Source organism: Rhinolophus sinicus, chromosome 2 (genome assembly GCF_057876585.1).
Source record: "Rhinolophus sinicus isolate RSI-liver-muscle chromosome 2, RSI-T2T, whole genome shotgun sequence".
Lineage (NCBI taxonomy): Eukaryota > Metazoa > Chordata > Mammalia > Chiroptera > Rhinolophidae > Rhinolophus > Rhinolophus sinicus.
The window spans coordinates 173,852,349-173,866,057 of NC_142502.1; the positions used below are offsets into that span (position 1 = coordinate 173,852,349).

Below are 13,709 nucleotides of genomic sequence, written 5' to 3' on the forward strand. Positions count from 1 at the left end.
CCAACTGATAAAATTTAAATGTCCGAAAAGCAGTACACCTTCCAAGTATTTCTAGCCACCTGCGCGTTAGACAGTTGGCTAGTTTAGACATCTAGACATGCCCTGTCCAACATGGTAGCCAGTAGCCACATGTGATTATTGAGCACTACCTCAACAATTTCCCGTCTTGATTACATAATAGAACATTTTGAATAAAATGAGCAAAACTACATTAAATTATTTGTTTTTTTAATGTAGCTACTAAAAATATCTTTGTAACTCACATTATATTTCTTGGACAGCACTGGTTTAAGACAATAGTAGACTTCTAAACCTGCCCACAGAGCGAATACATGTGTTGGCTGCATTCAATTTTACATATTTATTCATTGCTGTTTATACTGTTCAACATACTATTTAACCAAAAACAAACAAAAAAATCAAGCATATGAAACCTTTTTATATCAATATGAAAGTTTCAGAGTCGAAAGTGAAATTGTTCAGCAGAGCACTTTGAAATACTTGGGTGGCCACTGTGCGCAGGGCATTCAATCCATAAAGTAACTTGGGCCGCCACCCTTGAACAGCAGGGTCACATATTCTCTACATAGCTAATAGGCTCCTCCAGCGTACCTGGCACTATGCTGGGTGCTGTACTCTCACTGACCTATAAAATCCTCCCAACTATCACCCTATGTGGTAGGTACTATTATTAACACTAAAGAAGAAACTGAAGCAGAAAGGTTAAGTTATTTGCGAAAGTCCCACAACTAGATAACAAGGATTCCAACCCAGCAGGCTTGATCCAAAATGACCACACATTTTCCCAAGTAAAATGACTACACAAAAAGGTTACATCATCTTACAGGATTGGGTTTTAGCTGAGTGTGTACCCATTACAAAACGAGTGAAGTAAATGGAGCCAATGCTCTGCTTCTTACCCTCCACCTCACCCTTCTCAAAAGCAGGTTCAAATTGACCACATGAATTAAATCCCTGATCTTACTACAGGTTTATTCTACGCTCCGTTTCCCAAAAAGTCCCTATCCCACACCTCTAGTCCAATTCCTATATATCCTATCATCTCCATGCAAGCTGAGACACCCCCACAATTTAGGCTAGTCACCCCTCCTCCTTATGCTTACCCTTATCGTAGCACTTTCCACACTTCATTGTGATTGGTCCCACTAGATTGCTCCTAAAGGGGTCTACTATATTCACCACTTATCCCCAGTGCCTAAAACAGTGCCTAGCATTAGGTGCTCAGTAAATATTTGCTGAACTATCTAACCACCTGACCCATCCAGCTAGAGCTAAAAGTGCAATATTAAAAGCAAACTTAGTGGTAGGAAGTGCTAACCCACAGGCAAAGACAAGTTCTAAGTTTCACTAAACTCATGACAGATCAAGAGAACAGTATGCTACTTCGGAAATAATTATGACAATTACTATGAACCCCCCCTCAAAAAAGGGGGGGTAAAAATCAAAATTTAAAATGATCACTTGCCCAATTCAATTTCAGTACAATTTGTTTTATGAGGATAAATTAAGTAGCTGATATACACTTGTTGTAAGAAATCCAAATCAACGATTTCAATAATCTTACAGATTGGTTGAAATCAGCTTAATTTTGACAATTGCCAGAATTCAAAGACCACAGTTACTTTTTTAAATAATCTAAATATAAAACCAGTGACACTTAACAATGGGTTTCACTGCACTGCCCCAAGGCTGAGTGCTGGCCTTCAAGTAACAGGCAACCATGTGTCCTTTAAGGTATTTAACGAAACAGGTTTCACATATAATTCATTTAATACAATTCCTGTTAATACCATTAAATTTTCTAACCAGAGTCAAAAGGGACTTTCCTAGAGGCTTCCCTTTTCCTAAACGGGGAAACCGATTAAAAAGGTCAATTTTTAGCTCTTATCTCCACACTAAGTAATTCTGAAACACGAGGTGAAAGTACATTAGAAGTCCTAGGGCTATGACTGGCAAAATACTTTCCTGTAAATTCTAACGTAAAGTAAAATAAATCTTTCGGGTCTGAGGTCAGAAAACTGATCATTTGCCTTCAATTACTGCTTCTGTTGATTTCTCAGAAAGGCTGTTGAGGCAAACATGCCCGAGTCCCACCCCAAGCACGAAGAGCCTCCGATTGTTTGACACTTCAATGGATTGATTAGTCAACTCGGAGCAACTCACTTTTCCCCTCTAATTTGCTTTCATTATTCCATACACAAACCCTCAAGTTTACTCTAACTTACGACCACATGGAATCTTCTTTTTGCCCTTAAGTATAAATTCAGGCCTTTACCAAATGACTACTAGTGCTTCAATCCCAAACACTAAAAAAAAACCAAAAAAAAAACCTTACAAATATCGTACATCTAGTAACGCCACACAAATATGGTAAAAGCCAGTCCAGTCGCTTATAGAAATGATTCTGAAACGTTGTTAATGTTGCCTATTTTGTAACAGCAGGCACGGAGCAGAGTGGGAGACTCGAAAGCGAAAGACCGGATGGAAAGCATGGGAAGACCCCGCCCCAGTAAGCTACATGCTGATTCAAACAGTAACTTGGGTCGGTCGCCTGGAATCGGAATCACTGAGACAAAGGCGTATATTACGGGAAGCAAGATGTCTGGAATAAATAAAATGGTTTGCAACTACAGAGCCCGTACACCATCCTCCCACAGGTCTTACCTATGGTGGAAATAAAGGTGGTATTGAAGGCATCATCCGAAAAACGAAAAAGGACACAGGTCTTCCCCACTCCCGAGTCCCCGATCAGGAGCAGCTTGAAAAGCAGGTCGTACGTCTTCTTCGCCATTGGGAGGAGCGGCTCAGGCGCTCGCCGCCGGCGGCCCCAAGGGATCGGTCCCTCTCACTATGGCCAACTCCTCACTCGGGTGTTCTCAGGCCGGAGGACCGGGGAAGCGTGGGAAAAAGGAGGGCTCGAGAGGGCGCGGGCGACCTACGAACGGCTTCGTCGAGGATGCCTCGACGGCGGCGGCGTCCGTTGCCTCCGAGGGCGGCGACCGCAGCTCCGCAGCCTCTCCCAGCCGCTCCGCCCGGTTCCGGGGAGTCGGTCGGGACAAAATGGCCTCCCCTCCCCCTTCAGGGTTGCTCGGCCGGGACGCTCCCACGGGCGAGCGATCAAGCTCTGCCGTCAAGAGAGCGCGGTGGCGTGAGGACAGTCTCTCTCCCGAGCAGAAAGTCCGCGCTAGAACGCGGTGATGGCAGCGAACCAGGATCCCAAGCCGACGAGCTCAGCTACATAGCCACAGGAAACCAAGCCGCCCCGGCCAGAGCCCTTATCCCCGTGCCCTCTCACGCCGGCGTGCGCGCTGCCTGAGACGCACGCAAGGACGTACGCCCGCCCTTCCCTCGCGCCCTCGCCCTGCGGTCCGCCTCTGCGCACGCGCAACATAGGATGTGCGACCAGGAGGGGGCGGGGAGAGGTGGGCTGAATCTCCGGGCCTCGGTCTCAGGCCTGACAGAGAAGACAGAGGGGAGGGGCGAGAGAGGGCGAGGCCGCGGGCGCGCTCCCTGTGGCCGCCTGATAGGGTGCGCAGCGTTACGAGCACGCCCCGCGGGGAGGCGCTGCCTAGTGACTGCGCAGGCGCGGCACGCTGGAGTAGCCCCTTAACCCCCCTCCTTCTCCCTCCCGGGGTCGCCCTCACGTTTGCGCTGAGGCAGCTCTGGCTGGTGTGTGTCCCGAGTGTCGAGCTGGTCTTGACGCAGCGACGGGCTTGGGTGGCCGTGTGTTTCTGTGTAGCGAGCTCGTAAAGGCGAGAAAAAAAATCGTGCCCTGGGTCATTTAATAGCCTCTTTGCTAAAAGGAGATGCATGCTGGAGTCACCTCCCTCGTGAGCTAGTCGTGACAGTGGAGACATTAGAGCTCCATTCGGGTTTACTTGAGGAGCAAGAGTTGGCGTTCAAGGGTACAGGGGTTTGAAATGGAGAAACTGGCCACGCTGCTCAGGTTGGGATGATGTAATCTGCCTTCCAGCGCGAGGAGAGGAAGAATGAGGAACACCTGGGCGCAGGGAGCAGCTCCCCACCGAGGGGAAGCTTCGGTGCTGTGCCCCACGCGGAGAACCCGCTCCAGGCTTCGGCGGTCCTTCTGGAACACAGAGCCCGAGAGCGCTATGCAGACGAGGCAGGTCCCCTCCCTCCCGCCAGAATTGAACCACCGGTGCCCAAAATTGAAGGACAGTGAAGCCAACCCCAACCGACGCTGCCTCCTCTTGCCTTTTCATTCGCCTTCCTTCCCTCTCTCCCCATCAGTCTTATTTGTACCTCCCGTTTCCTCTTCTTCCTTCTGTGGTTAAATATTCATTCTCCTGCCCTACCATCATCTGTGTTTCAGAGCTCCAGAACCTGGTGGGCTGGTTCCACCTGACATGAGGAAACCCTGAGACATCTGGAACGCAAGAAACAGATTAAGAAAGAAGTCAAATCTGCATTTCCACACACACAAATGCTTGTGTGTTTAATATGCAATTAAAATTAGTCTTTCAGGCAGTCAGGTACCCATTTCAGTCTCCTGTTCTTTAAAGACTTGTCTTACTGTTCTTCCTTGCCAACCACCCCTAAAGCTTCATTACTAAAGATACTTGTCTTCTCTAATACATCTCACTCTACGTTTTGTTTCTGTGATGACTCTTTTTCGTCTTGTCACTTAAACATTATTCTTTCAGTTGGGAAGGCCTTATTATGATAATACGAGCAATTCTAAAATAGGCTAGCAATGGGAATCCCAAAATGAGCTATGGTCAGTGCTTCATGGGTTTCTTATCAATTCAGAGCCTTAACTTTGAGCACCTTAGGAGTAGCTTCAGTGTTAATATGGTTCTTCTTTTCAAAATAAGGTCCATTAACTCAAGCCTCGGTGTTGTAAAGCATTTTAGAAATGTCACGATTTTTAAATGTACACAGCCTAATTAATTCCCCTACATAAATTTTGGAGATAATGGGCAGCTAAAAATTAAAAAAAAAAAAAAAAAACAGCCTTATCCTTTATCTCAGTTGTTTCCGACTTTTTTTATTAATGAAGAGTTTTTTCTCCATTGACTCCATAATCTGAAACTTTAGGAATTAATTATTAACAAATTTTACTTATTCCTGGGTTGGGATCATGGAATTTTAGAGCGGTCATATCTTTTAAAACATAATTCAACTCCTGCATGTAATTTACAGAGGAGTCTAAGTCTTAGTGAGGTTAGGGACTTGCCAGAGGTCACACTGTTAGTGGCAGAGCCAGCACTATAAGGACAAGCGAAAAAGGAAGAACTTCCACAGGACATCATATTGCATGAAGAAGAGACTTGGGAGGCTCAGCCAGTACTTAATGTTTGGCTTCCCTAAATTTAATTAAAGGTTTTGCTGGAGTAAGGCCTAAGTATCAAGCCATATCTCCCACTGAAGGCAGCTGGAGTGAGCAAGCACGGGAAATCCCTGACCCTAGGAAAAAAAGAATAAAATGATGTCTATGTAGGCCTAGAAGGTAAACCTAGAGTTGTGAAGTAACATTTGATAAACGTTGAAACATAGTGAAAGAAGATGCCAATTTAGTACGAACTTAGGGTTTATGCCCTTTTCAAAATTGCTTCCTACAGAATCTAGTCCAAATATTTGCCAAGCCAAGAAAGGAAATAGGTATATTTGTATGTTTATACTATTAATTAAGGTACTATTTTTATATTTTTCTAGGAAACGTACAGCTGGCCAGCTCATAGTTCCAGTCTTCAGTTTCAGCTCTGAGGACCTGCCTTATAAGAAATCCCTGCCTCAAAAGGTATTGACTCAGGATCATCTTTATCCCTCTTCCTGCATATATTTTCCACTCTCTGTACCTGATTTTTTTCCTCTTTAATTGCTCTGCCCCTTGCGCGCTCTGTTTTTCAGAATGGAGTCTTCCCTTGAATGGCAGCCCACTGCTGTGTCATCACCTTACTCTAGTCTCAGGGACTTTGTCTATTTACATACGGCTGTTTGCTGTGTTCACATTTCCAGTGTCCCCTAGGACTCCAGGAGATGCTGAGTACTGACTGCCCAGAGGCTACAACTTTTCGTTTCATGAACGCCTGCCAATAATTCTGCTCTGCTACATATCTTGATTTAGTCCTACCTCCTGTTAGAGAATGATTGCCTTGCCCCCTGAGCCTTCCCCAGCCCTCTGGATGTGTTTGTTCTAGTCTTCTCCAGGGATGCCTCAATTCTGAAGTGCTAGCCTCCTCAGATGGCACTTAAGGGGCTCCAGGCCCTAGACAATGAGCTTTATTTCCTGTCCTAGTTTCCACACTCTAGTCTACAGACAAGCTGAACTAGTAGTCTTCTCTACAGTTATTATGTATCTTCTTGATTTCATGCTTAGTTTGATGTGGTTCTCTCTGTGGGAAACGCACCCTCCCCTCACCCTACCTACATCGCTTCAGCCTTCAGCGTAAAGGTCCTCACCATAGCCAGTCTTCCCCAACACTCTCACCAGAAGGAACTTGTTTCTCCTTGAACTTCCATAACTTTAAAAAATCAATTATGTTTCCCCCCTTCACAAGTAATACATATTATTTCACAGTTTCAGGTGTACAAAACAACATAATAATTAGACATTTACAACCCTCACAAAGTGATAACCCCAACAAGTCTACTAACCCTCTGACACCGTACGTAGCTATTACAGTACCATTGACTATATTCCCTATGCTGAACTTAACATCCTGTAACTATATACGCGTATGTATTTATGTGTGTATATATATATATATATATATATATAATTTTTTTAAATTATAGTTGACATCCACTACTATTATCAGTTTCAGGTGTACAGCGCAGTGGCGAGGCATTTATATAATTTATGAAGTGATCCCCCCGATAAGTCCAGCACCCATCCTACACCAGGTATAGTTTTCACATTACTGACTATACTCTCCATACTATGCTTTACATCGCCATGACTATCCCGTGACCACCAATCTGCACTTCCCAATTCCCCACTCTTCTCACCCATCCCCCCAACGCCCCTCCTATCCAGCAACCAACCATCAGTTTGCTCTCCGCATCCATGAGTCTATTTCTGTCTTGTTTGTTTGTTTATTCTGCTCTTTAGATTTCACATATAAGTGAGATCATATGGTATTTGTCTTTCTCAGTCTGATTTATTTCACTTGACATAATATCCTCTAGGTCCATCCATGTTGTTGCAGATGGTAATATTTTATTCTTTTTTATGGCAGAGTAATACTCCATTGTATAAATGTACCACAGTTTCTTTTTTTTTTTTTAACTTTTATTTATTTTAAGTGTGTTTTTCCAGGACCCATCAGCTCCAAGTCAAGTAGTTGTTTCAATCTAGTTGTGGAGGGTGCAGCTCATACTGGCCCACGTGGGGATCGAACCGGCAACCCTGGTGTTATGAGCATTGTGCTCTAATCAACTGAGCTAACCGGCTGCCCCCACAATTTCTTTATCTAATCAATACATACTTATTTTTAGACACTCAGAACCTGCTAATAAGCAAAACATTAAAACTTTAATTATTAAAACTTCTACCCCCAACCAAGGGAATGGTTAGCAGAAGGGAGGAGGTGGGGGAATGCGTGAAGAGGGGAAGGGGAACACAGTCAATGATATTGTGGTAAGTTTACACGGTGACAGATGATTACTAGAATTAGTAGAGTGATCACATCACCAGATACAAAAATGTTGAATCAGTATATTATACACCTGAAAGTAATATCACCAATATAAGCTTGTCTACCAACTGTATTTAAATTTAAAAAAATAATTATTAAAAGAAAAAACTTGTACCCTCAGAATAACCACTATTAGCATTTTGGTGTATAGCCTTAGAGAAAGTCTTCTTCCTTTGGCTCTTTATTTAGATATTTCTTATGACACATTTTCTACATATCATGAAAAATATTTATGTGCATATCTTATTTTCTCAAATTGGAACCTTTTTGAGGTCTGTGACTATTATATATGTCACTTTGCACAGTGCCTTGAATATACAGAAAAAAATATGTTTATCGAAGAAAAAGGCAAATGAAACTCAGAGATTCACGTTCTTTTTTCCTGGAAAACATATTAATTCAGAAAAATTTTCAAAATGTTGAAAATTTTGAAAATTCTAAAGAAGTGAATGGAAAGATAGTACTTTTGGAGCAATATTTTATTTATTTTAGAAAATACATAAAGAACTCACCTAACTGCATCACAGAGTTTATTTCTGTGAACAAAAAATACTGTTATGGCTAATAGAGCAACTGTTAAGGAATGAACACTAAACTTGGAGTCAGATACCCTAGACTCAAAACCCCGCTCTTCTACTGACTAGCTCTGTGACAATGGATGATTCATTTAACCTCACTTAGTATATTTTCCTCATATGTCAAAAGGATACAGTACTTCATGAAATTGTTTCAAAAATTAAATAAGAATGCATAAATGTAGTGATTATTATTATTAAGAGATAAGAGCAATGAATTGCACCATAAGGAAAATGAAAGCAGAAAAATTACAAGTGAGAATACTTATAAATGATTGAAGCAACAAGCCATCCTGGAAGAAAAATGATGCCAAAGGAAGTTGAACTAAGAAGAGAAATAGGTCAGATGAAGGAGAAATGAAAGACTAAAACTGGGAGAAGCAAGAATTGGAACTGACTTGAGTTGCAGAGATTCGATGGTTTCATCAAAAAGAGTAATGAGACCAAAAGAAAGAAATTCAATGGCTAAAGAACCCCTACACTCACACTAAAAACTTGATACCAGGGGTGGCCAGTTGGCTCAGTTGGTTAGAGCGTGGTGCTTATAACACCAAGATTTCCGGTTCGATCCCCTCATGGGTCACCATGAGCTGTGCCCTCCTTAAAAAAAAAGCAAAAAAAAGCTTGACACCATCAACTGCATCAGATGAATCACGACTCACCTATGTGAGCAATTGGTTCAGCACAGTGGTTAAAAACAAATGAGCCTTGAGTTGGCTAAACCAAGGGTTCTACATCTGTCACTTGTTAAGCAGAGACTTTGGGTACATTACCTAACCTCTCTAAACCTATTTCCTTATCTGTAAAGTGGGAACAAAATAGAAACTACCATAGGTTGAGTGAGGATTAAATGAGATACAATGTTTGGCCTTTTGTTAATGTTCAGAAATACAATTACCACCATAAGAACTGAGAACACTTTTTCCGTTTGAGGATCATTAGCTTGTTGAAAAAAAGCAAATCTAGAGGGACGTAGGTTTTAAAATTACATATCTAGAGGCATGAAATACATTCTATTAATCCATGAGGATATTCTAGGAGGGAAAAGACTTCCCCTAAATCCATCTTTGCAACTTTATGCCTCTTCTAAAAGTGATTATGGATCAAGCAGGAACCCTAACCAGGCGAGGGACTGCACATTTCCATATTAAAATGTAAATATATAGGTTGGCCTCTTTTTTTAATGTCTAAAGGAAAACAATAGAATCATCCAAAGCAAAGGGTGATTATCTATTTTCTAATAATTCAACTATCTCGTATTAAAGTAATAACTGCTCAATTCATACTACATAGAAAATGGAGAGCACCAAGAAATAAACAAACATAATGGTTCTCTTTTAACATGAAGATGTTCATAGTAAACCCCTTGAGGGATCAATGCAAAACAGGTCTATAAAGCACACATCCATCAGAGGAACTGGGCTATTTATGGCAGTAGGGGTCAGAGCTTTGAAGAGCAAAGAAGGTTTTACATAAACTAAGAGAGAGATGGGAGCAGAGAACACGGGGCATGGTAACTTGACCTGCATGAGAGAGTTTGGGAAAAAATCACAGAAGCACCTAAAAGTTAAGACACAATAGAGTTGGAGAGAAAAGGTACCTTCTAGAGGCAGAACCCAGGAGAGCACTGGCAAAGTGAGGAAAGAGGGCTGCTCAGGGAGATACTTGGAACCCAAGTGGAACGGAAATTAATTCAGCCTCAGATGTCTCTCCAGAAAACTGTATCCTCAAGTGTCAAGATCTAGAGCAAGACCCATCAGATTTAAAAAGACAGTGACAAGAGGGAAATGCTTTAACCCCATGCCAAGCCAAGAAATATGAAGCTACATTTATAACTTTTAAATTCAGAGATTCATGGCATGATACAGTGGAATCACAGAGATCTAATCTTGAATCCCTGTTCTATCTCATTTTAGCTGGGTCATCTTAGACAATCACTACTCATTCTGAATTTCAATTTCCTCATCCGGAAAGTGAGGTTATCCGTAGCTACCAAAGCAAGCTATTGTGAAGATTAAAATATTTCACGCAAAGAACTTGGCAGTGGGACTAGCAGTTTCTTAAACATTGATTCTCTTCCCCTCTGCAAGATGTAAACCATCTAAGGAACTGTTGTTGTGTCTCTTATAATACCTAGCCTAGTGCCTTGCATGTAACAGGGGCTCAATAAATAGTAATTAGATTGAATTACACCTGCATTAGAAGACATTTTGGAAGCCATTTAAACTAATTTCCTACTCCATGCAGAAATGCCCTAACCACCCGGTGGCCTGTCCAGCCTCTGTGTGACTACTGCTAGTGAGCTTGTTGATGCCAAGAGGACTCGGTATTTCTGACAAAACGTGTTCCACATGCTGAGTTTAAGTGTGTGTCGCTGTAACATCACCCCTTTGCCTTACTTCTGTCCTCTGGAACAACACAGAATAAACCTTTCCTCACATTCACGTGATAGCTCTTCAGCGATTTAAAGATAGCTTTGGTATTTTCCTCTAAACTGCTCCAAGCTAACTCCCTTTATATAAGCCAACTCTCAGATACTATCTGCACCACCATTCTAGTTTGCATATGTCCTTCTTGGAATGTGGCATTCATAATTGAACGCTGTGCTCGGGTTGAGGACATAACCCTGTAGTAATGCCCAGATTAGGCTCACACTATTAGGTAATTGGAATACTCCCTAAGACTGAGGTGGTTTGGTACCTGACTGAGAAGAAACCACCTTCCTGATCAAGCTTACATTGTAACCATTCTTTAAGTTACTAAAGCTATTCAATAAATCATGATAAAAATTACATCTTACATATACAAAGAAAAGGAACAGCAATTCTTAGAAGTGCAAGAAAAATATGTGAAGAAATGTTCAAGTTCACTTGTAACCAGAGAAATTAAAATGAACATAACAATAAGATGGTATTTTCTGCCCACCAGAATGGCAAAAATTAGAAAGATGGATAATACTAAGTGTTGGTGAGGATGTGGAGAGGCAAGAACTCTCACGCATAGCTGGTGGGAGTACAGTCTGGTCCAGTTATTCTGGAAAGCAATCAGCCAATGTTTAATAAATGATGTTTATGCCTTTGACCCAACAATACCACACCTGGGTGTGTCCAAGAGAAATTCTCACAGGTTTATCATGGCTTTGTGGCAACTAGATGTTGAAATCAATGTAAACATCTGTTACTAGGGTGATGAGTAAATAAAATGTGGTAGATACATATTGAGTTAGTCCAGATTACAAAGGGTTGGCTTGGGTTTGAAAATCCACTAAAAGGACTACTCAGACCCAAGTCAAGATTATCTCTTTTTTTATTGGGGAACAGTGTGTTTTACCGGGACCCATCAGTCGTTGTCCTTCAATCTAGTTGTGGAGGGCACAACTCAGCTCCAAGTGCAGTCACCATTTTCAATCTTAGTTGCAGAGGGCACAGCCCATCATCCCATGTGGGAATTGAACCGGCGACCTTGTTAAGAGCTCGTTCTCTAACCAACTGAGCCATCCGGGCACCTCAAGGTTGTTATCTCTTCAGTTTGCTAATAAACTAGCAAACATGCAAAGCAAAGAACAATGTCTTCCCGGTCCTTACAGAAACAGGCCCAAATTCTGGTGATCAGTGCAGGCCATTTAGAAGGAAGAAACTAAGTTTTTATAGGATTATCGTGTTGCCCCGAAAATAAGACCAGGTCTTATATTAATTTTTGCTCCAAAAGACGCATTAGGGCTTATGTTCAGGGGATGTCATCCTGAAAAATCATGGCACGGCTTATTTTCTGGTTAATAAGGAGGGGCTGGGCCAGCATTCAAGGGTCTATTATGTACCATGTGAGAAAATTCTCTGTTGTACTATTGGGCCTATAGCAGGCCTGACAATGGCTAGCCCAGATGCTGTAAAATACTGTGTAATGGTATTAATCTAGTAACAAGCTGCGCATTCAGCAGCATGGAGAACTGAAACAAAGGAAACAGTGATTTATAGTACAATGCCATTCATGTGAATTAAAAACATACAAAACTATTTCATGAGGTTTCATACATATTTAATAACGTACATTAAATACGTTAGAGAGGGAACCTGTGGAGAGGTAGGGCAATGAGAGGGGAAGAAGGAAAAAACATGAAAAATAAAATGAGTGGGACCTTGCATGGATTAAAAATGTCAGTGGTCAGTGTGCTAGGAAGCAAGGGTGATTAACTTAGTGTTCTGCCTCCCAAATCTAAACTTTACACAAAACAAAAGTGAGGAGGGGATTGATAGTTCATGGAGATAGAGGAAATTGGTATTGATACTCCTTACAGATAGCAGAATAATAACCAAGTGAGGAAAAACTAAATATTTGGTTTGATAAAAAGAATACAGAGTCTGGCTATTTGCTTTTTATGCTTAATTGCCACATAACATGACAATAATTATGCAAATTTAAAACTTTGTGACAGATCTGTTTGGTCACGTTGATTTGATCATGGTAGCTTCAGACTGCATGGAATTGTCTGTTCACAAAGCTTGGTGCTCAGCTCTCAGCTGTCACCTGTCAGCCCTTGCCCTGCCCTGTCTGGTTCCAGCTCTTTGGACTAAGCACCCAGTTATTTGCAGGCTGCCCCACCTCTTTCCTGGAGCCAGAGAGAGGGTGGAAGCACAGGCTGTGAAAAGCCCTCATGCTACATACCAATTGAGTTAGACATGCCAGTATATACCTGCACGCAGCCATCTCTATTGTCCACAATACCCCCAAGAGGAAGCCAAGACCTTGCAGTGCAGCTTGTGCATCCAGGTTTCCACTGCCTCAGGGTATTGGTGTCCTAACAGCCAACTGGAGATCCTGTTTCTTTGCCTTGTTCCTTCCAGTGCCATCTCTCACCCCTCACCCATATTCACACTCACTTCCTTGGGTAATGGGCATTTATCAGGTCTTTGGCTGCCCACCATTGAAGTCCCTTCCTTTGACTAGGAAACTTTCCACCTTGGGTTTTCAGTATGCAGAGCCTTCCTCCCACTATATTCCTTTCCCCAGCACTCAACCCCCATTGCACCTCCAAACACACACCTTGGTTGTGGGGATAAGAGATGGGCTCTACCAATCTGATGCACCGGCCCAAAACCTTGGCACGGGTTAATGACCCAAAGGAGGAAGCACCGTGGAGCATGTACTGAGGAGGCAGTAGAGTGTAGCAACAGTATTGGTTTCCAGGGCACCTGTGTATGATATGATATGATATATATTTAATAATATAATCCCCAGAGCCAGATGGTATCCCAGGTCCAATGCTGGCCACAGTTGTACTGCAGAATCTCTTTGGTGTCCTGTGAGGACAGTGATGGCCTCATTGTCTGCCCTCAACAGACTACATCTGTGGCCTGTTTCTGACTCCCCAATTCCTTAGCCTGGTTCTCGAGCCTTCCCAGTAATTCTAAGAGCTTCCCAATGGTCTTTCATTACATTTATTCTCTGCTTCTAT

The 13,709-nt window shown here is 42.3% G+C and overlaps 2 protein-coding genes across 3 annotated transcripts in view; one reads left to right on the forward strand and one right to left on the reverse strand.

The window, feature by feature from the left end:
- Positions 1–3,538, reverse strand: part of RAB10 (RAB10, member RAS oncogene family) — a 69,201-nt gene extending 65,663 nt beyond the window's left edge. Inside the window, exon 1 of the mRNA XM_019712713.3 lies at positions 2,686–3,538. Within this exon, the coding sequence (XP_019568272.1) occupies positions 2,686–2,812 (127 nt within the window). The 5' untranslated portion in view covers positions 2,813–3,538. The remainder of the gene's footprint in view (positions 1–2,685) is intronic.
- Positions 3,539–3,635: 97 nt separating this feature from the next.
- Positions 3,636–13,709, forward strand: part of LOC148758957 (uncharacterized) — a 31,857-nt gene continuing 21,783 nt past the window's right edge. Inside the window, exons 1-2 of one of the 2 annotated variants that reach the window (XM_088796253.1) lie at positions 3,636–4,144; positions 5,698–5,782. In XM_088796253.1, coding sequence (XP_088652379.1) covers positions 4,011–4,144; positions 5,698–5,782 — 219 coding nt within the window. In that variant the 5' untranslated portion in view covers positions 3,636–4,010. Of the gene's footprint in view, positions 4,145–4,354; positions 4,977–5,697; positions 5,783–13,709 lie in introns of those variants that run through there. The other variant, XR_016020495.1, reaches the window with a different exon arrangement.